At 39.6% G+C, this 18,395-nt stretch overlaps 1 protein-coding gene across 1 annotated transcript in view; it reads left to right on the forward strand.

Moving 5' to 3' along the window:
* LOC120524431 (glutamate receptor ionotropic, kainate 1-like) overlaps positions 1-18,395 on the forward strand; it is a 491,483-nt gene that overhangs the window by 37,807 nt on the left and 435,281 nt on the right. Inside the window, 2 exon segments of the mRNA XM_039746284.1 lie at positions 10,068-10,329; positions 13,570-13,589. Coding sequence (XP_039602218.1) covers positions 10,068-10,329; positions 13,570-13,589 — 282 coding nt within the window.

Raw genomic sequence — 18,395 nt, forward strand, 5'->3', positions numbered from 1 at the left:
GTGTGATCCGGTCTTAAGATGTTTTTTAATCTCCTCTGTGACTTAGTAATAGTACATTTTAGTTTGTACTGCCTTATTTTTGTGATAGGGGCGAGTCAATGTTTCATTTTGGAATAATAATGTCTAGCGTAATTCTGCCCCTGACTATGATCCCTGCACAAACCCTGGTCCTTTGACTCGTATTCAAGAAGATTGCAGACACTTGTTGACTCTTGGAATCACAGTTTAAACTTACGTCCCCTTGACCCTGAATGCTACTAAAACCAAGGGCGCTTTTTCACAAACAGAGGGAAAAGCAGTTTTCAATGACAGCTGTCCTATGTCACCTGGACTACCTAAAAGAAAGAATAAAACCTCATAGTTTTAGTAAAATTGTAATCCTTGTGCAAATACATATAATAGATATAATGTAACTATTCACTAAAAACATTTTCCATCCTGATTGGCCTAATGTGTCCAAAGCCTAAGCATCAGCACTGTAGTGTACAGGTTTCTATAACCTCCTATAACCATTCTTATTTTCAGGGGTGCATAACTAATGTAAAATGGAAGGCTATTACCAAGCATTCAAAGAATTTCTAAAACGTTGTATTATACAAAGGCCCCCTGAGTACCAAAGTTTTTATAACCTGTTGATGAAAATGCTGTTTTAAATTAAAGCCTGAACAAGATAACTGTTTTCTTATCATCGTATATAATGCTTAGTAAATAAAGAGAGGCTAAATACAATTTATAACAAAAATGGAACACCAATGGATGGCTGAATAAACAAGGGAATCTAACTTAGCTTAAAATGCCGCAGAGTGTTTTACAAATAAAACCCTACAACAGTGGTTCTTAAACTCTGGGTGGACCACGCTAGGGGGTGCGAAGTAACAAAAAGGGGACTCGAAGATGTGAAAAAAAGAAAACAAGAATCGAAAATATGAAAAATACACCTATTGAACCCAAAACAAATTAACTTAAACTACATTCTGATACAGAAAAATAAATATAGAGATAGATAAATCTCGATACAAGTTAAGTAGGTATAATAAAATATGCAAATAAAGTGTCATGAGAATAAAATCTGATTTTTTCATGATTAGCAGGCCAAAGAACTGGCCATTTGAGAAAAAATAATCGTACATTTGTGTTGTAAGCAGAATCTGAATGACTTGAGCTGGCAAGAAAAGATATATGGTAGAAGATATCAGATGTCTCCAGTTCCTTTAGGGACTTTATACTGGCTATTATCATTTAAAATGAGTACAGAAATTAAGTTCTATGCTTTGTTTGGGGAGGATGTGATCAGAAAGGCACTAATGCTTTCAAAGATCAGTCAGGAAAACTGTTGGAAAAAGGGGCAGAACTCTTTTGGAAACAAGGATTTTTCTTATAATGTTTTACAATCGGACCTTTACAAAGATGCTTTATTTTCTAAAGATGCTTTATTGTCATGTTACAGCAACCGGTCGTTTTACTTGGCTACTGGACATGTATTTAATTAAGAATTACCCGAATATTTGATCATTAGTTTGAGCAGAAAGAGTAATTAGCTCTGTTATTTTGTGAGCTATACAAGCGTGCTGAGCTGTTGGCTCCCATTTATGAGGTCACTAGCATGAGCTAAAGCTGCTGATTTTAAAAACATGATTTTAGTTCGATGAACTTCGGAGGTGCAAAAAGGGCTTCTTACATCCCCTGCCTCTAGTTAAACCAGCACACCTCACTATGGCCTCCTGTGCATTCTTATAAATCTGCGTTTAAATGCACAAGTGTATTTACAGAGTTTTCCTTTGTCAAAAGGCTCCTAGGTGATAGAAATGAGCTAAGCAAAAAAATTTAATTCACTGACTGCAGCAAATCCAAAAACACGTGGAATCTGTCTCTCTTGTGCGGTGTGGGATTACTTTTAAAAATAACTTCATTATATTATACTTACAAAATGAGTAACCAAACATGTTATATAGTGTAAGGGACGGCAGATATGGGCTGGCATCTCGACATGTACAGGACCTTGTTCATTAACCTGGGTGCAAGCCCCTATTAAACCTGAGGCCTCAGAAAGAATAGAGAGCTTTTACAGGGAGAAGTGTTAAAAAGAGACACAATGCGTTTGTAGCACGAGACTGCTCCATGTCTTTAAAGGTGATAAATCAAAGTGGAGTTTGTACATGACCTAATCCTAGCAAATTCATGATACTACCAGCCAGTGAGCTCTCTTAGGGTCACCCAGCGGGTGGGTGGGGGTGGGGGGGATCGAAACAGGCGGGCTCAGTTATTTGCAAGCGAAATTGCAGAGTCCTCCCCCCGAATGGGGTGCTTGCAGAGCCTGACTTTACTTTCTGTGTGTAGAGAGAGAGCAGGGGCTGCTCGCAGGGGGTTGGCTAAAAGCTGACTGGGTCTGTCACTTGGTCTTTCTCTCTGGGAAATCAGCTTCATTGCTAAAACTGTTTTTTACTGCAGAGTCCGTCACTGGGAAACCTGATTTAGCTGAAGTGTGAAATCGGCCGTGCTGGAACCATCACCCCTCCCTGAGCCATGCGGGCCGTTTGCTTCCACAAGATGTTTCCTTAGGGTCAGCTGAAGATACCTGTATTTAGAATGTGGGGTGAGTTTGAATAGAAAAAGGGCTTGTTTTAGATCGATTTTTATACAAATTATAATTATATTAATTAATATAATTACAAATTATACAGCCCAGGCTAGATTTTTTAGACGTCTCAAACGTGATTTAAAAGGGAACTACTGCATATTATTTAACTATGTGTGATTTTTAAAGGGCTGAACTAGCAGTTATCTCAAGCTTTACAAGCTAATCTTTAAAAATCCCTTAACTTTAAAAGATCCATCCGTCATGGGCGAGGTCTGCGCGGTGTTCACACTTTATTTTATTTTATGACACTGTGTATTTGACCTATAATCTTCTCTTGCCTGTCATGGAGCTCTGTCTAATTATCTGATGTTACAGGAATTGGGAAGTGATGAACTATTTTGGTAAGAATATGTTTTAAGGTCTACATAAGTAAGAGTATAAAGGGAAAAGTGTCACGCTAGGGCCCTACCATGACAAAACAAAAATCATAATTGGGCTTTTCTGTTTTTAACTTTTTAATTAAATATAGTAAAATGATTTCTAATTATCACCTGTGTAAATAGAAATAATTAAGTTTTTTGAGTAGACAGAAAATATCAAAATTTTGCGCTACTGTAACAGTAAGTGCTTTTACATGCACGTACAAAACTGGGATAAGGTAGAAAACCTGCTTTCTTATGAATCTCCATTTAAATGCACAAGTGTATTTAGAGAGGTTTCTTTTGTCTGATTTTAGAAAGACCCCAGAAAATAAGCCCTAAGGTTAAGCTCTGTATATATGTGAACATTTTTGATATCAGCCACCAATCAGCCCAGGCTAGATTTTTTAGACGTCTGAAACGTGATTTAAAAGGGAACTGTGGCATATTATTTAACTATGTGTGATTTTTAAAGGGCTGAACTAGCAGTTATCTCAAGCTTTACAAGCTAATCTTAATCATAGACAGAGGGTCTGCGTGGTCTCAAGCCCGCTGACATATGGGGGTAGGGGAGTTTACAGACAGCTGCTGACAAGCAGGCGATCTCGCAGGGGCTCACCCCGCGGGAATGGGTGCTCGAAGCACACAACCGTGTGAAGGCAATCGCGCTCCACGCTGCAGCAGGGGCTGTCTCAGCCTGTGTCTGCACTCTGAGAGAGAGAGAGAGACAGAGCACACAGGCCTGCTTGCAAGGGGGTCTGCTAAAAGCGGGGCTGACTGATTTCTTTCTGAGAAACCTGCTTCATTGCTAAGAATGTTTTTACTGCAGAGTCTGTCACTGGGAAACCTGATTCAATGTTGGTTGAGGAATTTCTGTGAGATGGAAAAGGATGGACCTGTAAGTGATAAAGCAAAGATGAGATAGATATTTTAATTGCGTGTTCATATTAAAATCATAGATAGAACCGAAGAAAATGCTTCACTTTTTTATACAGCACTTTCAGAAGTGGCCGGGAAGTGGTGGGGAGACCAGCCGCTAGGTGCGGCCTGACCCCGGGGGACCCAGAAACAGGGTGCGATCACGCTGACTAACTCAGACCGTGCCTTTGATCTAACAGTTTTTTATCTGTGTGTGAGATAGAAAAAAAAAGCAGCTTGACTTAGTTTGAAGCAAAGATGAGATGTTTTAATGGTGTGCTCATCTTAAAATCGTAGACAGAACAAAATGCTTCGCTTTTTAGGCTTTCGGCAGGGAAGTGTGGGGGACTGGGAAGTGTGGGGAGGCCGACCGTCAGGTGTTGCGGCCTGACTCAGACCGTGTCTTTGATCTCACAGTTTGTTATCTGTGTGTGAGATGGATAAAAAGCAGCTTGACTTAGTTTGAAGCAAAGATGAGATGTTTTAATGGTGTGCTCATCTTAAAATCGTAGATAGAACAAAATGCTTCGCTTTTTAGTCTTTCGGCAGGGAAGTGTGGGGGACTGGGAGGTGTGGGGGACCGGGAAGTGTGGGGAGGCCGACCGTCAGGTGCTGCGGCCTGACTCAGACCGTGTCTTTGATCTCACAGTTTGTTATTTGTGTGTGAGATGGATAAAAAGCAGCTTGACTTAGTTTGAAGCAAAGATGAGAACAAAATGCTTCGCTTTTTAGGCTTTCGGCAGGGAAGTGTGGGGGACTGGGAAGTCTGGGTGACCGGACAGTGTGGGGAGGCCATCCGTCAGGTGCTGCCTCGGGCCTAGGGGGCGAGGCAGGCCCTTTAGGCCGGCAGGGTACGGATGGGAACGTCCTTGGGTGCTGGGGCGACTTTGGGCTTGTCTGAGCTGGTCAGGACAGGCCCCGGGCATGTCTGGGCTTGTGCTAGAGAAAGGGCGGGGGCCGAGGCAGGCCCCGGGCATGTCTGAGCTGTTCAGGACATGCCCCGGACATGTCTGAGCTTGTCGAGGTAAAGGCTGTAACATGCCTGGGCATGTCTTTCGGGAGAGGGGGGGGCGGTGGTGAGTTCAAACAGCGGTCAGACATCTGTCACACAGACCGTTGACAGTTTATTTCACCCGGCAGCTGCGGGGCGGGTTCAACCAATGGTCAGGCCGCCATCAAACGGACCGTTGACAGTTTATTCGACCAATCAGGGGCCAGGGACAGGTTCAAGGAGGAGTCTGGGCGGGGACGGGAAGCCCTAAACCAATCCGACGCTGGGGAATTTGACGTGACGTCATCAGGAGGTGATGGGGCGGGACTTCCGGTCTTGCACCATTGGGGCGCGACTTCCGGTGTGACGTCACAGGAAGTCGCGCCCTTATGTAATTAATCATTTTGATTGACAGCTGTAATTGCGATTTTGACAGTATGTGCCCGCCTATAACTACTACTGTGCCATGCAATAATGAACTATTGATAATGTTTAGAATAGGCGCTGCAAGAACATTCATTGCACTTTTTACTAGTTTTGTTGGCAATGGATGTAGGGAATAAGTAGTGGGTTTTATTTTAGAAATTAAAGTTAAGACTTCCTGCTCAGTTACTGGATTCAAATTACTAAAGTGCTGAATGCAATGTGAGGCAGGGTCTGATAAGCTAGTATTTGTTTTGTACTGTGATGCTGAGATCTGGGATCTTATATTTTTAATTTTCTCATTGAAGTCTGTACTGCTAATATCTGTTGGTATTTTGCACTGTAGATCTGAATTCCCATTTGTTAATTTAGCAACTGTTCTAAACAGCACCTGAGGATTTTTATTATTGCTATTATTGTAGAAAAGTATTCTGAGTGAGCTTTAAAGAGAACTTTTTTATATTTATTTAACACAGTCTGTCTATGCAATTTGAAAGACATATACATTTGTTATTGGTTTTGTTGTGGTTTGATCATTTTTTTTAAGGGGAGCCACTGTGTCCAGAGCATCTCTCAAGGTCACATTATAATGTGATGTTAGCTGATCTAAATTGTTTTCCACGTTTACATTTGATGTTAACTGATCTAAATGGTTTTCCACAATTACACTCGACTTACTCAAAGTATCTATACATTTTAAAGCAGAATTACAATCTAGATGTCACACTGTCTTTATTTTAATCTGTGAGTGCATTGGCAAGGGCAGGACTAAATCAAATGTAATTAAGTAGTGTTCGGAAATAACTTCATTTAAATTCAACTTTGTAAGTTATAATTAAATCTAATGTGTGGTTATGATTATGAGTTGGACCTTTGACAATCTCACAAAATCCTACTGAATTTTACAAGTAAGTAAAACATTGGCTAAAAGTGTCAGTTTCCACATCAATGTGTACAATAAAATCCCTCATCATTACTACGTGATCACAAATTATAGCCAAATTAGATAAAAGTTTGCTAAATTCAGTCATGAACAATGAATATGGCCCTGGTGGTCTGTAGACTAGAACTATAATTGTGTTGGAATCTGTTTTAATATTTAAAATGAATGCCTCAAAGGATGTAAAGTTGCCTACATTTTTAGACATGATTTGCATTTTGTTACAATGAATTATTCTAAGGTCTCTTCCTTGACCAGAATCTCTAGACTTATGAAGGAGCGAGTATCCATCTGGTGATGCCTCAGCTAGGGAAACAGTGTCACATTTACTAAGTCAGGTCTCAGTGAGAAGACACAGATCAGATTTTGTACTAGTTTATAGGTAATAGTTTTACTACCAAAACAGCGAATGTTCAATAAGCAGCATTTAAAACTGCATGCTTCTTTCTGAGCTGATGATATATTCCTTGTTTTAATTTGAAGTAAATTTCTATAACAGATGCCCCTGGTGGAGGGTCTAGTTTTATACCTTGGTCTAATTATACACCTTATTTTTTGGTTATCGAGTAATTTAAGGTTTGCATTAAGACTAAATTTACTGGATGCCCCACAATAGGGATTATGGGCAACAGCTTCAGGATAGTAACAGGTGGGATAAACAACAGACTGTGATTTAAGATCACATGACTGCGGCCTGGATGTAGTGCTAATCAGTCAACCAGGCAGTATTGCTGCCATATTTTGGGATAATACATAAGATCCCCTCCAGTTAGGATGAAGACCATTTCTTTTGAAAAATCCAGGCTTTATGTTGGCTTTAAGTTTCCACCACCCACTGAGCAATCGACTTTGATTCCTCAGTGCCGGTTATTTCTCCTTGTCAGCTGTCGGCTTTACTTCAGTTGAACTCAGGTGTTTGTAAAGGGCTACGTGTCTGTGGAAGACTCTGCTGCTCTATGCTTCTGCTGCTTCCGCTCTCTGCTACTCCAATAACTCCAATCTTCCCAGGAGTTATTGCCCTGAAGGCTATTGTTACATTGGCATTTATAATTACAAGGATTAAAAAGATAGATACCCTCCACACATGAGGCTGGACCCCACTTCCCAAAGTCCCAGTCCTCTGACATACCTAGAGACAGAGCACGTCAAAAACAAAACAAACCCATCAGCAGCGGTGTATGAGGAATAAAATTTAGATATTTATTTCCAATACAGTTCAGTTACTATAAGCATAAAATCTAATCTTAAGCAATCTTGAGATAGTAAAATAGTAAGCCCAGGGAATAGTGTTAAAAAGTGGCCCTGGATAAGCATAGTAAACCCTAATATGATAATAACAATAACAGTAAACCAAGGGTATGATGTTAAACAGTCTCCTTTAGAAGAGTAGAAAAAAAAGAAAAAAGAATTATTAATTTCTTTGACATATACAGTACATTCATATACGCATATAAAAGCCATATAATTGTAATTAAAGCATAAAGAAAAAGTGTCCGAGAAGAGAAAAGGATGTATAGTTACAGTACCAGTATCATTACAAGCAGATCAAGCAAGATCTTCTTTGCCATGCCATGACAGAATGCGACACACGATCATATTTCAAAAATCTTGCCTGAAGAAGGGGCCTGAGTTACCTCGAAAGCTTGCATATTGTAATCTTTTTAGTTAGCCAATAAAAGGTGTCATTTTGCTTGGCTTTTCTCTAAAAAAGTGTCGGAATCAGCTTTCTTAACTCTTCTTCTGCTTCCTCCATAGTGGTAAAGATGTAATGCTTGTCTTGAATATCCACTTTCAGTTTGGCAGGGTACAAGAGGCTGTATCTGATGTCGGCTTTCCGTAAGCACTATTTAATGTTGTAAAAAGCTGCACGCTTAGCAGCTGTTGAGGGTGAGAAATCTGTGAAAATGCGAATGTGGCTATTTTCAAATATAATCTCTTGTTTTTGTCTGAGAAGTGACATTACTTGTGATTTAATTTGTAATTTCTCGAAGTGTAAAATAAGACTCCTATTTTTAATATATTTAAATAATTAAGGTAAGTTTATAAGTAACACACTGGTTAAATATCCAGATGATATCAAGCTTGGTGAATCAGCAGAATACCTAGAATCCATTGAATCGTTACAGAGCAGCTTGGGCGGATTTGTGGCAGATGAAGTTTAATTTAAAGAATTACATGTAAGAAGTACAAATGTTAGGTTTGAATATACAATGGGAGGTTTAAAAATCGAAAGTATACCTTATACTATAGGTATAGTAGGGAGTAGGGAACTATAGGAGATGAATCATGAGGAAGTATTAAACAAGCTGAGCCTTTAAAGTTTGAGCAATAGAAAATTTAAAGGAGACATGAGTGAAGTGTTTAAAATTATAAAGGGAATTAGTACAGTGAATAGAGACTGTTATTTTATAATGAGTTCATCAAGAACATAGAGATGAATTTGGTAATAATTTTCGCACAGACATTAGAAAGTGTTTTTTTTAACCCAGAAAAATGTAGACATATGGTGTAAGGTACCAAGTATTATGGTAGACAGTAGGATTTTAGGAACTTTTAAAACGAGACTTGATGTTATTTTAGAAAAATTAAGTGGATAGGAGTGGCGAGCTTTGTTGGGCTGAATGGCCTGATCTTGTTTAGATTGTTCTAATGTTCTAATGTACTGTTGAAAATGTATTCTTTGTTAGGCCATTATGATTTCTTAAGTACACTGTCACAAAAACGACAAATAGACATCATAAAGGTTTGGGGCTGCCACCCGTATAATGTACCTTGGCTGCAAAAAGGTGTTTCAAGATAGTGAGTTGTTCACAAGACTGAGTCCAAAACAGAACTACTGTATTGATTTAAGATAGAGGCTTTAAAGGCCAGTGTAGGAAGTTATGTCTTCGGGGCCGGAAGCGGAAATGACATCATCATAGGCGGGACCAGAAGTGACATCATCAGAGGTGGAACCAGACGTGACATCATCAGAGGCATGCCCAGAAACGTGATGTCATCGAAGGTACCGGAAGTGATGTCATTAAAGGCGCCAGAACTCTGCGGGATTTCCCAAGGCAGTTAGTGTACCCCGCTGCCCCCTGGTCGGCGGTGGAATTGACATTATGTTGGCCCTTTAGTTGACTCCTACTCGCACGTGTGTGACAACACATAAAATAGTTTTAGTTTGCCTACCTTCATGTATATTTTTTTCTTAAATGAAATTTGTCATATTCTTTAATAGGCAATGCAAACCTGGGCATACACAATTTTATATACTTAACACTACTTATAGTGTGTTAAGATTCTGGAGTTAATTATATGTACATAACTTTGTTTTTTTTATCGTAATTCACTCATCTAAGCCTACCACAGGGCAAACTTTAAAAAAAATATTTGCTGAAAAAGGTCACCAGCTAAAAGAGCATATTTGCTACAAAAGATGCTTTGGCAAATTTCTTTGATCAACACTAGATTTGTTAATGGTCCAAAGATGATGTTGCACTATCAGTAGCATCTAAGTTTATGGATTAAAAACAAAATATTGTGGTGGATTTACCTACTGAAAATCTTTTGAGTTTTATGTAATGTTTTTAACTTTAGTATATGGTATATTGGTATATTTTTAGTTTTCTGACTACATGTTCGGCATGGAAGTTTATTAATTTATTTTTGGGTTAACTTTTTGCATTAATTGCATATTGCACATAATAAATTTAGCCTACTTTGAATTTTTAGCCATATTTAATGGTTAGTGGATACTAATCATTAAATAAATGCTAATAAAATAATATTAATAAATGCTTTTTCTTTTTTTAGCTTGTGATCAGCTTGCACTTGGTGTTGCTGCTGTATTTGGTCCATCTCACAGTTCTTCTGTAAGCGCTGTACAATCTATCTGCAATGCCCTAGAAGTTCCTCATATCCAAACCCGCTGGAAACATCCATCTATGGATAACAAGGACACATTTTACATTAATCTTTATCCAGATTACTCATCCATCAGTAGAGCTATTCTGGATTTGGTGCAGTATTTCAAATGGAAAACAGTCACAGTAGTATATGAAGACAGTACAGGTATGTAGCGATCTTTCAAAAATCTTAATATATGTAATCACATTAAATGTTAAATACAGATGAGTGTAAATTTTAGATATATATGTTTATGGCATTTGAGAAACTTATTTATAAAAATGATCACTGATGAAATATATTTAATTTTGCTCATTTTTAAGCCATGCTGCTGAAGTTAAGTAATTTACTTTGTCACTTTTAGAATGTTAGAAACATTATGATGAAAACAGGCTATTTAGCCCAACAAGCTTGTTTGCCCTATTTACCAAGATTGTCCAAAATAATTTTAAGGTCCTTGAAGCCGTACTCCCATCACACTACTTAGTAATTTTTTCCATGTGTCTATTGGTCTTTGAGTCAAGAAAAACTTTAACATTTGTCATTTATTTGAGTAACTTTAAAAAAAAATGTACTTCTAAGAGTAGTTTTACTGCACAATACTTTTTTACTTTTATTTGAGTACATTTGTGAAGAAGAAATGCTATTCTTACTCCACTACATTGGGCAACACTCGAATTGTTACTTTTTTTCCATTAGATATGTTATATTTTTGCCAGGGAGAAGCCACCAGTGGATCTACTGCATGACTGTTTTACCAATCAGACATAGCACTAATAATCATAAGACTCCATTTCACCAAGCAGACGTAGCAACAATAATCACATGGCTCCATTTCACAAATTACATATAGCCATGCAGTCACATGACCACACACAAACTGTGGCGGCATAGTGGCATAAACTCCTCACAGACAGCGGACAGGAAAAGAAAGAATATAAGTGGAATCTCGGTTTGTGAGCATAATTCGTTCTGGAAACGTGTTTGCAATCCAAAGCACTTGTATATCAAAGCAAATTTCCTCATAAGAAATAATGGAAACCCAGATGATTCGTTCCACAACACAAAACTATTCATATAAAAATGATTAATATAAAATATAAAACAAAAATACATAAAACAAATTAACCTGCACTTTACCTTTGAAAAGAATCATGGCTGGTGTGAGCGAGTTTCTAAACTCTTGTGGGATTTCACGCAATGGGAAGACACATGGAAAAGTGTCCCGAAGCAACCACAGGCACCCAGCACTGTAGCAGTTTGCCATAAGAGCAAATCCGAAAAGATCACAGTCTTGCTATAAGCACCTGCCAGTGATACAAGGAACATTATAAATGTGCAGGGCACAGTATTACTTGGCCACTAACCTGGGCATGACCCTGCCTGACTGCTGTGTCTGTGTATAGGAGTGTGACAGATCACGCTACAACAAATAACCGCACTGTTCCTGTTCCAAGCTGAATAAAGATGGTGTCACTAAAGTATTGAGACTCAGCTCTGTGTTTTGCGGAGCAAGACGGGGACTCACACGTCACAGCACACACACTTGGTCATAATGCTGTAGTAAACAGTATACGCTTGGACGGATGTTCACTATATGAGTGAGACATGTCGACTGACGATTGCCCACAATTCCGCAGTTAGAAAGAGAAGAACCATCAGCTCAGTTGTGATCACGTGACACTCAGCAGACAAAGCACATAAAGACTACTCGTATTGCAAGACCTCGCTTGTTTATCAAGTAAACATTTATTAAAAATTGTAGCTTGTCTTGCAAAACACTCACAAACCAAGTGACTCGCTATCCAAGGTTCCACTTGTACATGAAAAATGAGAGCCAACTCCTGCTGAAGCTTAACCATCAGTTCACTGATTGAAGAACAAGCACGTTTTAACCAAACATGCACAGACACAGACAGTCAAGGTAAAGTAAGACTTCTTGTTGTGCACAAGCTGCCTTGTTCTAATGTTATTTTCTATCAGCTCTGCTATTTGGAGGGCAAGTGAATATGCAGTATTATACTGTCAGTGTACAGTATATCTTGTCACTGTAAGTAGTTTGCATTGTTCAAACATACATATTACCTACTGTAGGTATTGGCTTCAAAAGCTTTGTTGTGAAAAACTGAGATTTGGAACTTTCTTATTTGTGCGTCTTTTTATTGTAAAGATGTTATTTATTTTTACTCATTTTTTATTTTATTATTTGGAAATAGCAGAATTTGCACATTATTGTTGTCTGTCTTATTACATTTCTAAAAAATAAATAATTTATTATAATCAAACAGTTACTCAGTACTTGAGTAGTCTTTTCACCAAATACTTTTTTACTCATACTTGAGTAATTTTTTGGATGACTACTTTTTACTTCTACTTGAGTAATATTATTTTGAAGTAACATTACTCTTACTTGAGTACAATTTTTGGCTACTCTACCCACCTCTGCTCAAACCTCTTAGTCCTGGAATCGGCCATGTCACTCTTCTCTGGGCTTTCAATAGCGTGTCTATGTCTTTCTTTTTAATATGGAGACTAAAATTGAACATAGTACTCCAGGTGAAACTTGCTAGTGTGTTAAATAACTTAAGCATAACCTTCACTGACATATATCATGGTGTGTATAACGTAACATTCTATCCATGTTTTTTGATTGCTTCTATACACTGCCTGGATGTAGATAGTGATTAGTCCTCAGTGACTCCTATTGTCCTTCTCATAAGGTGTACTTTGAGGTTTCAAACATCCTATTGTATATTCAAATTTAACATTTTTACTTCCTGCCTGTAATACTTTAGATTTTCTTAAATTAAATTTCATCTGCCACAAATCTGCCCAAGCCCGTATGCTAGCCAGATCTTCTGCAACAATTTACCTGTGTCATTATGTGGTATCATCTTATGATTTTGTTCTCGCCCAGGTTGTTTTTATATAATAAAAACAGCAGCCGCCCTAGCACTGATCCCTGAAGGACACAACTTTTAATATGTCCTAATTCTGAAAAAGTTCTCCTTACTGTTACCCTTTGTTTCCTGTATTTGAGCTAGTTTTGCACCCATCTAGAGACCATGCCTTAAATTTATACTTCCTTTAGTTGGATCATTAATCTTTCATCTGTTATACGATACAATACAATTTATTTTTGTATAGCCCAAAATCACACAAGGAGTGCCACAATGGGCTTTAACAGGCCCTGCCTCTTGACAGCCCCCCAGTCTTGACTGTCTAAGTAGACAAGGAACAACTCCCAAAAAAACCCCAGTAGGGAAAAAATGGAAGAAACCTCGGGAAAGGCAGTTCAAAGAGAGACCCCTTTCCAGGTAGGTTAGGCGTGCAGTGGGTGTCAAAAAGAAGGGGGTCAATACAATACAATACAATACAATACACAGAACAGAACAAATCCTCAATACAGTATAAAAATTTTAGAAGTACGTAATAGAATTTGACAATGGATGACATCACATAATATGATTTGGATTTGCTTATAGTCCTGGAGACCTCATCCATCAAGCTGCCTCCCCCATTTGGCCATTCCACGGCTCAAACAGTGCTGGGCCAGCCAATCTGATGAAAGGACCTCTCTTTCCCATGATTCCAGCGATCCTCCATCAGGGATGACTTTACCATAAGCAGGCACAACAACTTGGCAGGTGGGCCATGGCACCAAGTGCCACATTTGAGTACCGAGAAGAGAAACAGAATAGGTGAGGGTTAGTATTAAATTATAACTATCATGTTACTTATATTTTAGTGCTAATGACTAACAGAGATGCAGTATGTACAGTAAATCAGCAGCTATATTCAGAATATGCTAAACTGAACTAGTTTTTCTTCAGCTGGGATTTAAAAGCTGAGACCGAAGGGGCATCTCTTATTGTAGCAGGCAGACCATTCCACAGTTTAGGGGCCCTGTAACTAAAAGCTTGAACTCCTACTGTTATTTTATTAATCCTTGGAATCATAAGCAGACCGTCATCTTAAGATCTTAATGTGTGCTCTGGTTTGTAAGTCATGATAAGTTCAGACAAGTAAGCCGGACCTTGGCCATTTAATGCTTTATATGTTAAAAGGAGGATTTTGAAATCTGCCCAAAACTTAACTGGGAGCCAGTGTAAGGATTTAAGAACTGGAGTTATATGTTAGTATTTTCTTCTTTCTTACAGCAGCATTTTGGATTAACTGGAGGCTGTATAAAGAACAGTTTGAACATCCAGTGAACACCGCATTGCAGTAGTCAATCCTACTAGAAATAAATGCATGAATTAATTTCTCAGAATCCTGTTTATTTAGAAAGCACCTTAATTTCCCAACATTTTTAAGATGGAAGAAACATGATTTGGACAACTTTGTAATATGTGCTTTAAATGACATGCTAGAGTCAAAGAGAACTCTGAGATTTTGGGCTGATTCAGTAAAATTAATGGTGATTCCAACTGAGTTAAACAATGACAGAATATTGTTGTGATCAGCGTCATTCCCTCCAACAATTAACATCTCTGTTTTATCTGTGTTTAAAGACAAGTAGTTCTCATCCATCCAGTCCTTTAATTCACTAACACAACTAATTAAAGACAACATTGGAAAAACTTCATTTGATATAAATGAAAGATATAACTGGGTGTCATCTGCATACGAATGAAAATTAACCTTATGTTTCCTAATGAGAGATCCCAGTGGAAGTATGTAAAGTGAAAACAATAAAGGTCTCAGTACTGAGCCCTGCGGGACACCATATTGAACTTCTGTGTACAATGATGGAGTACTGTCAGCACATTTCTGTACATACTGGAATCGATTTGATAAATAAAAACCAAGCGAGCACAGTGCCTGTAAGCCCAACATAATTTTGTAGCCTTTGCAGTAAAATAGAATGGTCAATGGTGTCAAATGCTGCACTTAAGTCTAACAACAAAATTACAGTGGAGTTTCCTTCATCACAGGACATCAGAATATCGTTTACAATCCCCGTTAGTGCCGTTTCTGTACTATGACCAGTGCAGAAACCAGACTGGAATTTCTCAAATAAATTGTAATGCGTAAGATGTGACTGAAGCTGATTGGCAACTACTTTTTCTAGTATTTTAGAGAGAAAGAGTAAATTTGAAATAGGCCTATAATTATTAAGTATGTGTGGGTCTAGGTCTGACTTTTTAAGTAATTGTTTAAAGACTGACACTTTTAGTGCTTCAGGTACTGTACCATGCAATAATGAACTATTAATAACTAGCCAACCCGCGGCATACCATACGGTGCATAATCAGGCCAGTTTTTTTAATGATTTTTAAGCACAGGGAGAAAATTAACATTTGAAAAATTGGTAATGTAATAAATCAGCAAGAAAAGAAACATTGTAACAATGCACGGAACGAACCAACACACAATCGTCCGTGCGACGCTCAGGCGCGGAGGGTGGAATGTGAGGAGAGGAGAAGAACATCCACTCCGATCCCTCCGTCATGCTAGTCTGCTGATTTCTCATGCAGTATGCACTGCCTGCTCATGTGCCCACCTCCAACTCGTCACTCAAGTCGTTGTCATCTTTGCACAATCCAGATGCACATGTGACTCACGTAGACTTTTCATTGCTCTGTGCGGTTTTGGCTGCTTTTCTATATACACTCACCTAAAGGATTATTAGGAACACCATACTAATACGGTGTTTGACCCCCTTTCGCCTTCAGAACTGCCTTAATTCTACGTGGCATTGATTCAACAAGGTTCTGAAAGCATTCTTTACAAATGTTGGTCCATATTGATAGGATAGCATCTTGCAGTTGATGGAGATTTGTGGGATGCACATCCAGGGCACGAAGCTCCCTTTCCACCACATCCCAAAGATGCTCTATTGGGTTGAGATCTGGTGACTTTGGGGGCAGTACAGTGAACTCATTGTCATGTTCAAGAAACCAATCTGAAATGATTCGAGCTTTGTGACATGGTGCATTATCCTGCTGGAAGTAGCCATCAGAGGATGGGTACATGGTGGTCATGAAGGGATGGACATGGTCAGAAACAATGCTCAGGTAGCCTGTGGCATTTAAACGATGCCCAATTGGCACTAAGGAGCCTAAAGTGTGCCAAGAAAACATCCCCACACCATTACACCACCACCACCAGCCTGCACAGTGGTAACAAGGCATGATGGATCCATGTTCTCATTCTGTTTACGCCAAATTCTGACTCTACCATTTGAATGTGTCAACAAAAATCAAGACTCATCAAACCAGGCAACATTTTTCCAGTCTTCAACTGTCCAATTTTGGTGAGCTTGTGCAAATTGTAGCCTCTTTTTCCTATTTGTAGTGGAGATGAGTGGTACCTGGTGGGGTCTTCTGCTGTTGTAGCCCATCCGCCTCAAGGTTGTGCGTGTTGTGGCTTCACAAATGCTTTGCTGCATACCTCGGTTGTAACGAGTGGTTATTTCAGTCAAAGTTGCTCTTCTATCAGCTTGAATCAGTCGGCCCATTCTCCTCTGACCTCTAGTATCAACAAGGCATTTTCGCCCACAGGACTGCCGCATACTGGATGTTTTTCCCTTTTCACACCATTCTTTGTAAACCATAGAAATGGTTGTGCGTGAAAATCCCAGTAACTGAGCAGATTGTGAAATATTCAGACCGGCCCGTCTGGCACCAACAACCATGCCACGCTCAAAATTGCTTAAATCACCTTTCTTTCCCATTCTGACATTCAGTTTGGAGTTCAGGAGATTGTCTTGACCAGGACCACACCCCTAAATGCATTGAAGCAACTGCCATGTGATTGGTTGATTAGATAATTGCACTAATGAGAAATTGAGCAGGTGTTCCTAATAATACTTCAGGTGAGTGTATAATCCACCAAGACACCCGACCACGGTAGTAGCAAGGTGGGAGGGGGGTGTGTACAAAGGGTAGGGACGTAATGAGTGGGAGAGTATCAGTCGCACTTAGTGGGAATTCCACGGTTTACAGCCCAAATGGGGTTCAATGGCTTACCCATGCCTCTCTGTGCCGGGTAGACACATGCTCAATCTCATGCATAATTATTTATTGAATGTTAAACATTTCTGGAAAGACACGGTTGTCTAAAACGGGTTGGTGTGAGAATACAACAGAAAGTGAATGAAAAGATGTTCAGTATGCACTGCCTGCTCATGTGCCCAACTCCAACTCGTCACTTGAGTCGTTGTCGTTTTTGCACACTTCAGATGCACCTGTGACTCACGTAGACTTTTCATTTTTCTGTGCGGCTTTGGCTGCTTTTCTATATATAATCCACCAAGACACCCAACCACGGTAGTAGTGAGGTGGGAGGGGGGTGTGTACAAAGGGTAAGGATGTAATGAGTGAGAGCGTATGAGTCGCACTTAGTGGGAACTCCACAGTTTGCAGCCCGAATGGGGTTCAACGGCTTACCCACGACTCTCTGCGGCGGGTAGACACACGCTCAATCTCATGCATAATTATTTATTGAATGCTAAACACTTCTGGAAAGACACGGTTGTCTAAAACGGGTTGGTGTGAGAATACAACAGTAAGTGAATGAAAAGATGGAACTCTGGATAGAGCAAAATACAACACAATAGTGAACCCGCGACATAACAAACGCCGCGTGGCTCAGACGTGCATGTGATCTTTTAGCACAGACGAAAGGGACTAACTGGGTGGTCTGTGAGTTTTTGCGTCCGGGCAAATGGGCAGGCAGTGTGAATGCCTAGAGAGCGAGGGTAGATGCCGGCCGGTGAAAAAGGAGTGTTGGTGGGCAGGGAAACGTCTTCCGTGTTCCTGCAGGAGCATCTAAGAAGACGCATGTTTGTCACGGATGCGAATAGCTGTATGTAGCGTGTAAAACAGTTTGCTGAGGTGCACGCGGTCGTGCGTCATAACCGAAAACTCGGTTTTTAAAGACTGCTTACTTCATTGCGCTTTAACCTCAGTTGTAAAGGATTGTTTTAAGGATCCCATGGGATACCCCTCGCAAACCGTTTCACACGCAGCATATGGTGATTCACCTCCGCGAGAAACATGCCTCTATGAACAGTCAATGTAGCTCGGAGGTGCATGACATGCACATGACATTAACCTGACCTACACTGCATGTAGCCTCTACGACAGACGAATATAAATGACGCCATTTTTTCTGTGTCGTCGCGTCCGAGTTGATGGGCGTGGCCCTGTGAGTTGTCGTCATATCCAATGGTCTTGGAGTTGGTGAGCGTGGCTCATCCTGCGTGCGCCATAGGTGTCTCACTTGTCG

This window comes from Polypterus senegalus, chromosome 2 (assembly GCF_016835505.1).
Source record: "Polypterus senegalus isolate Bchr_013 chromosome 2, ASM1683550v1, whole genome shotgun sequence".
Taxonomy (NCBI): Eukaryota; Metazoa; Chordata; class Cladistia; order Polypteriformes; family Polypteridae; genus Polypterus; species Polypterus senegalus.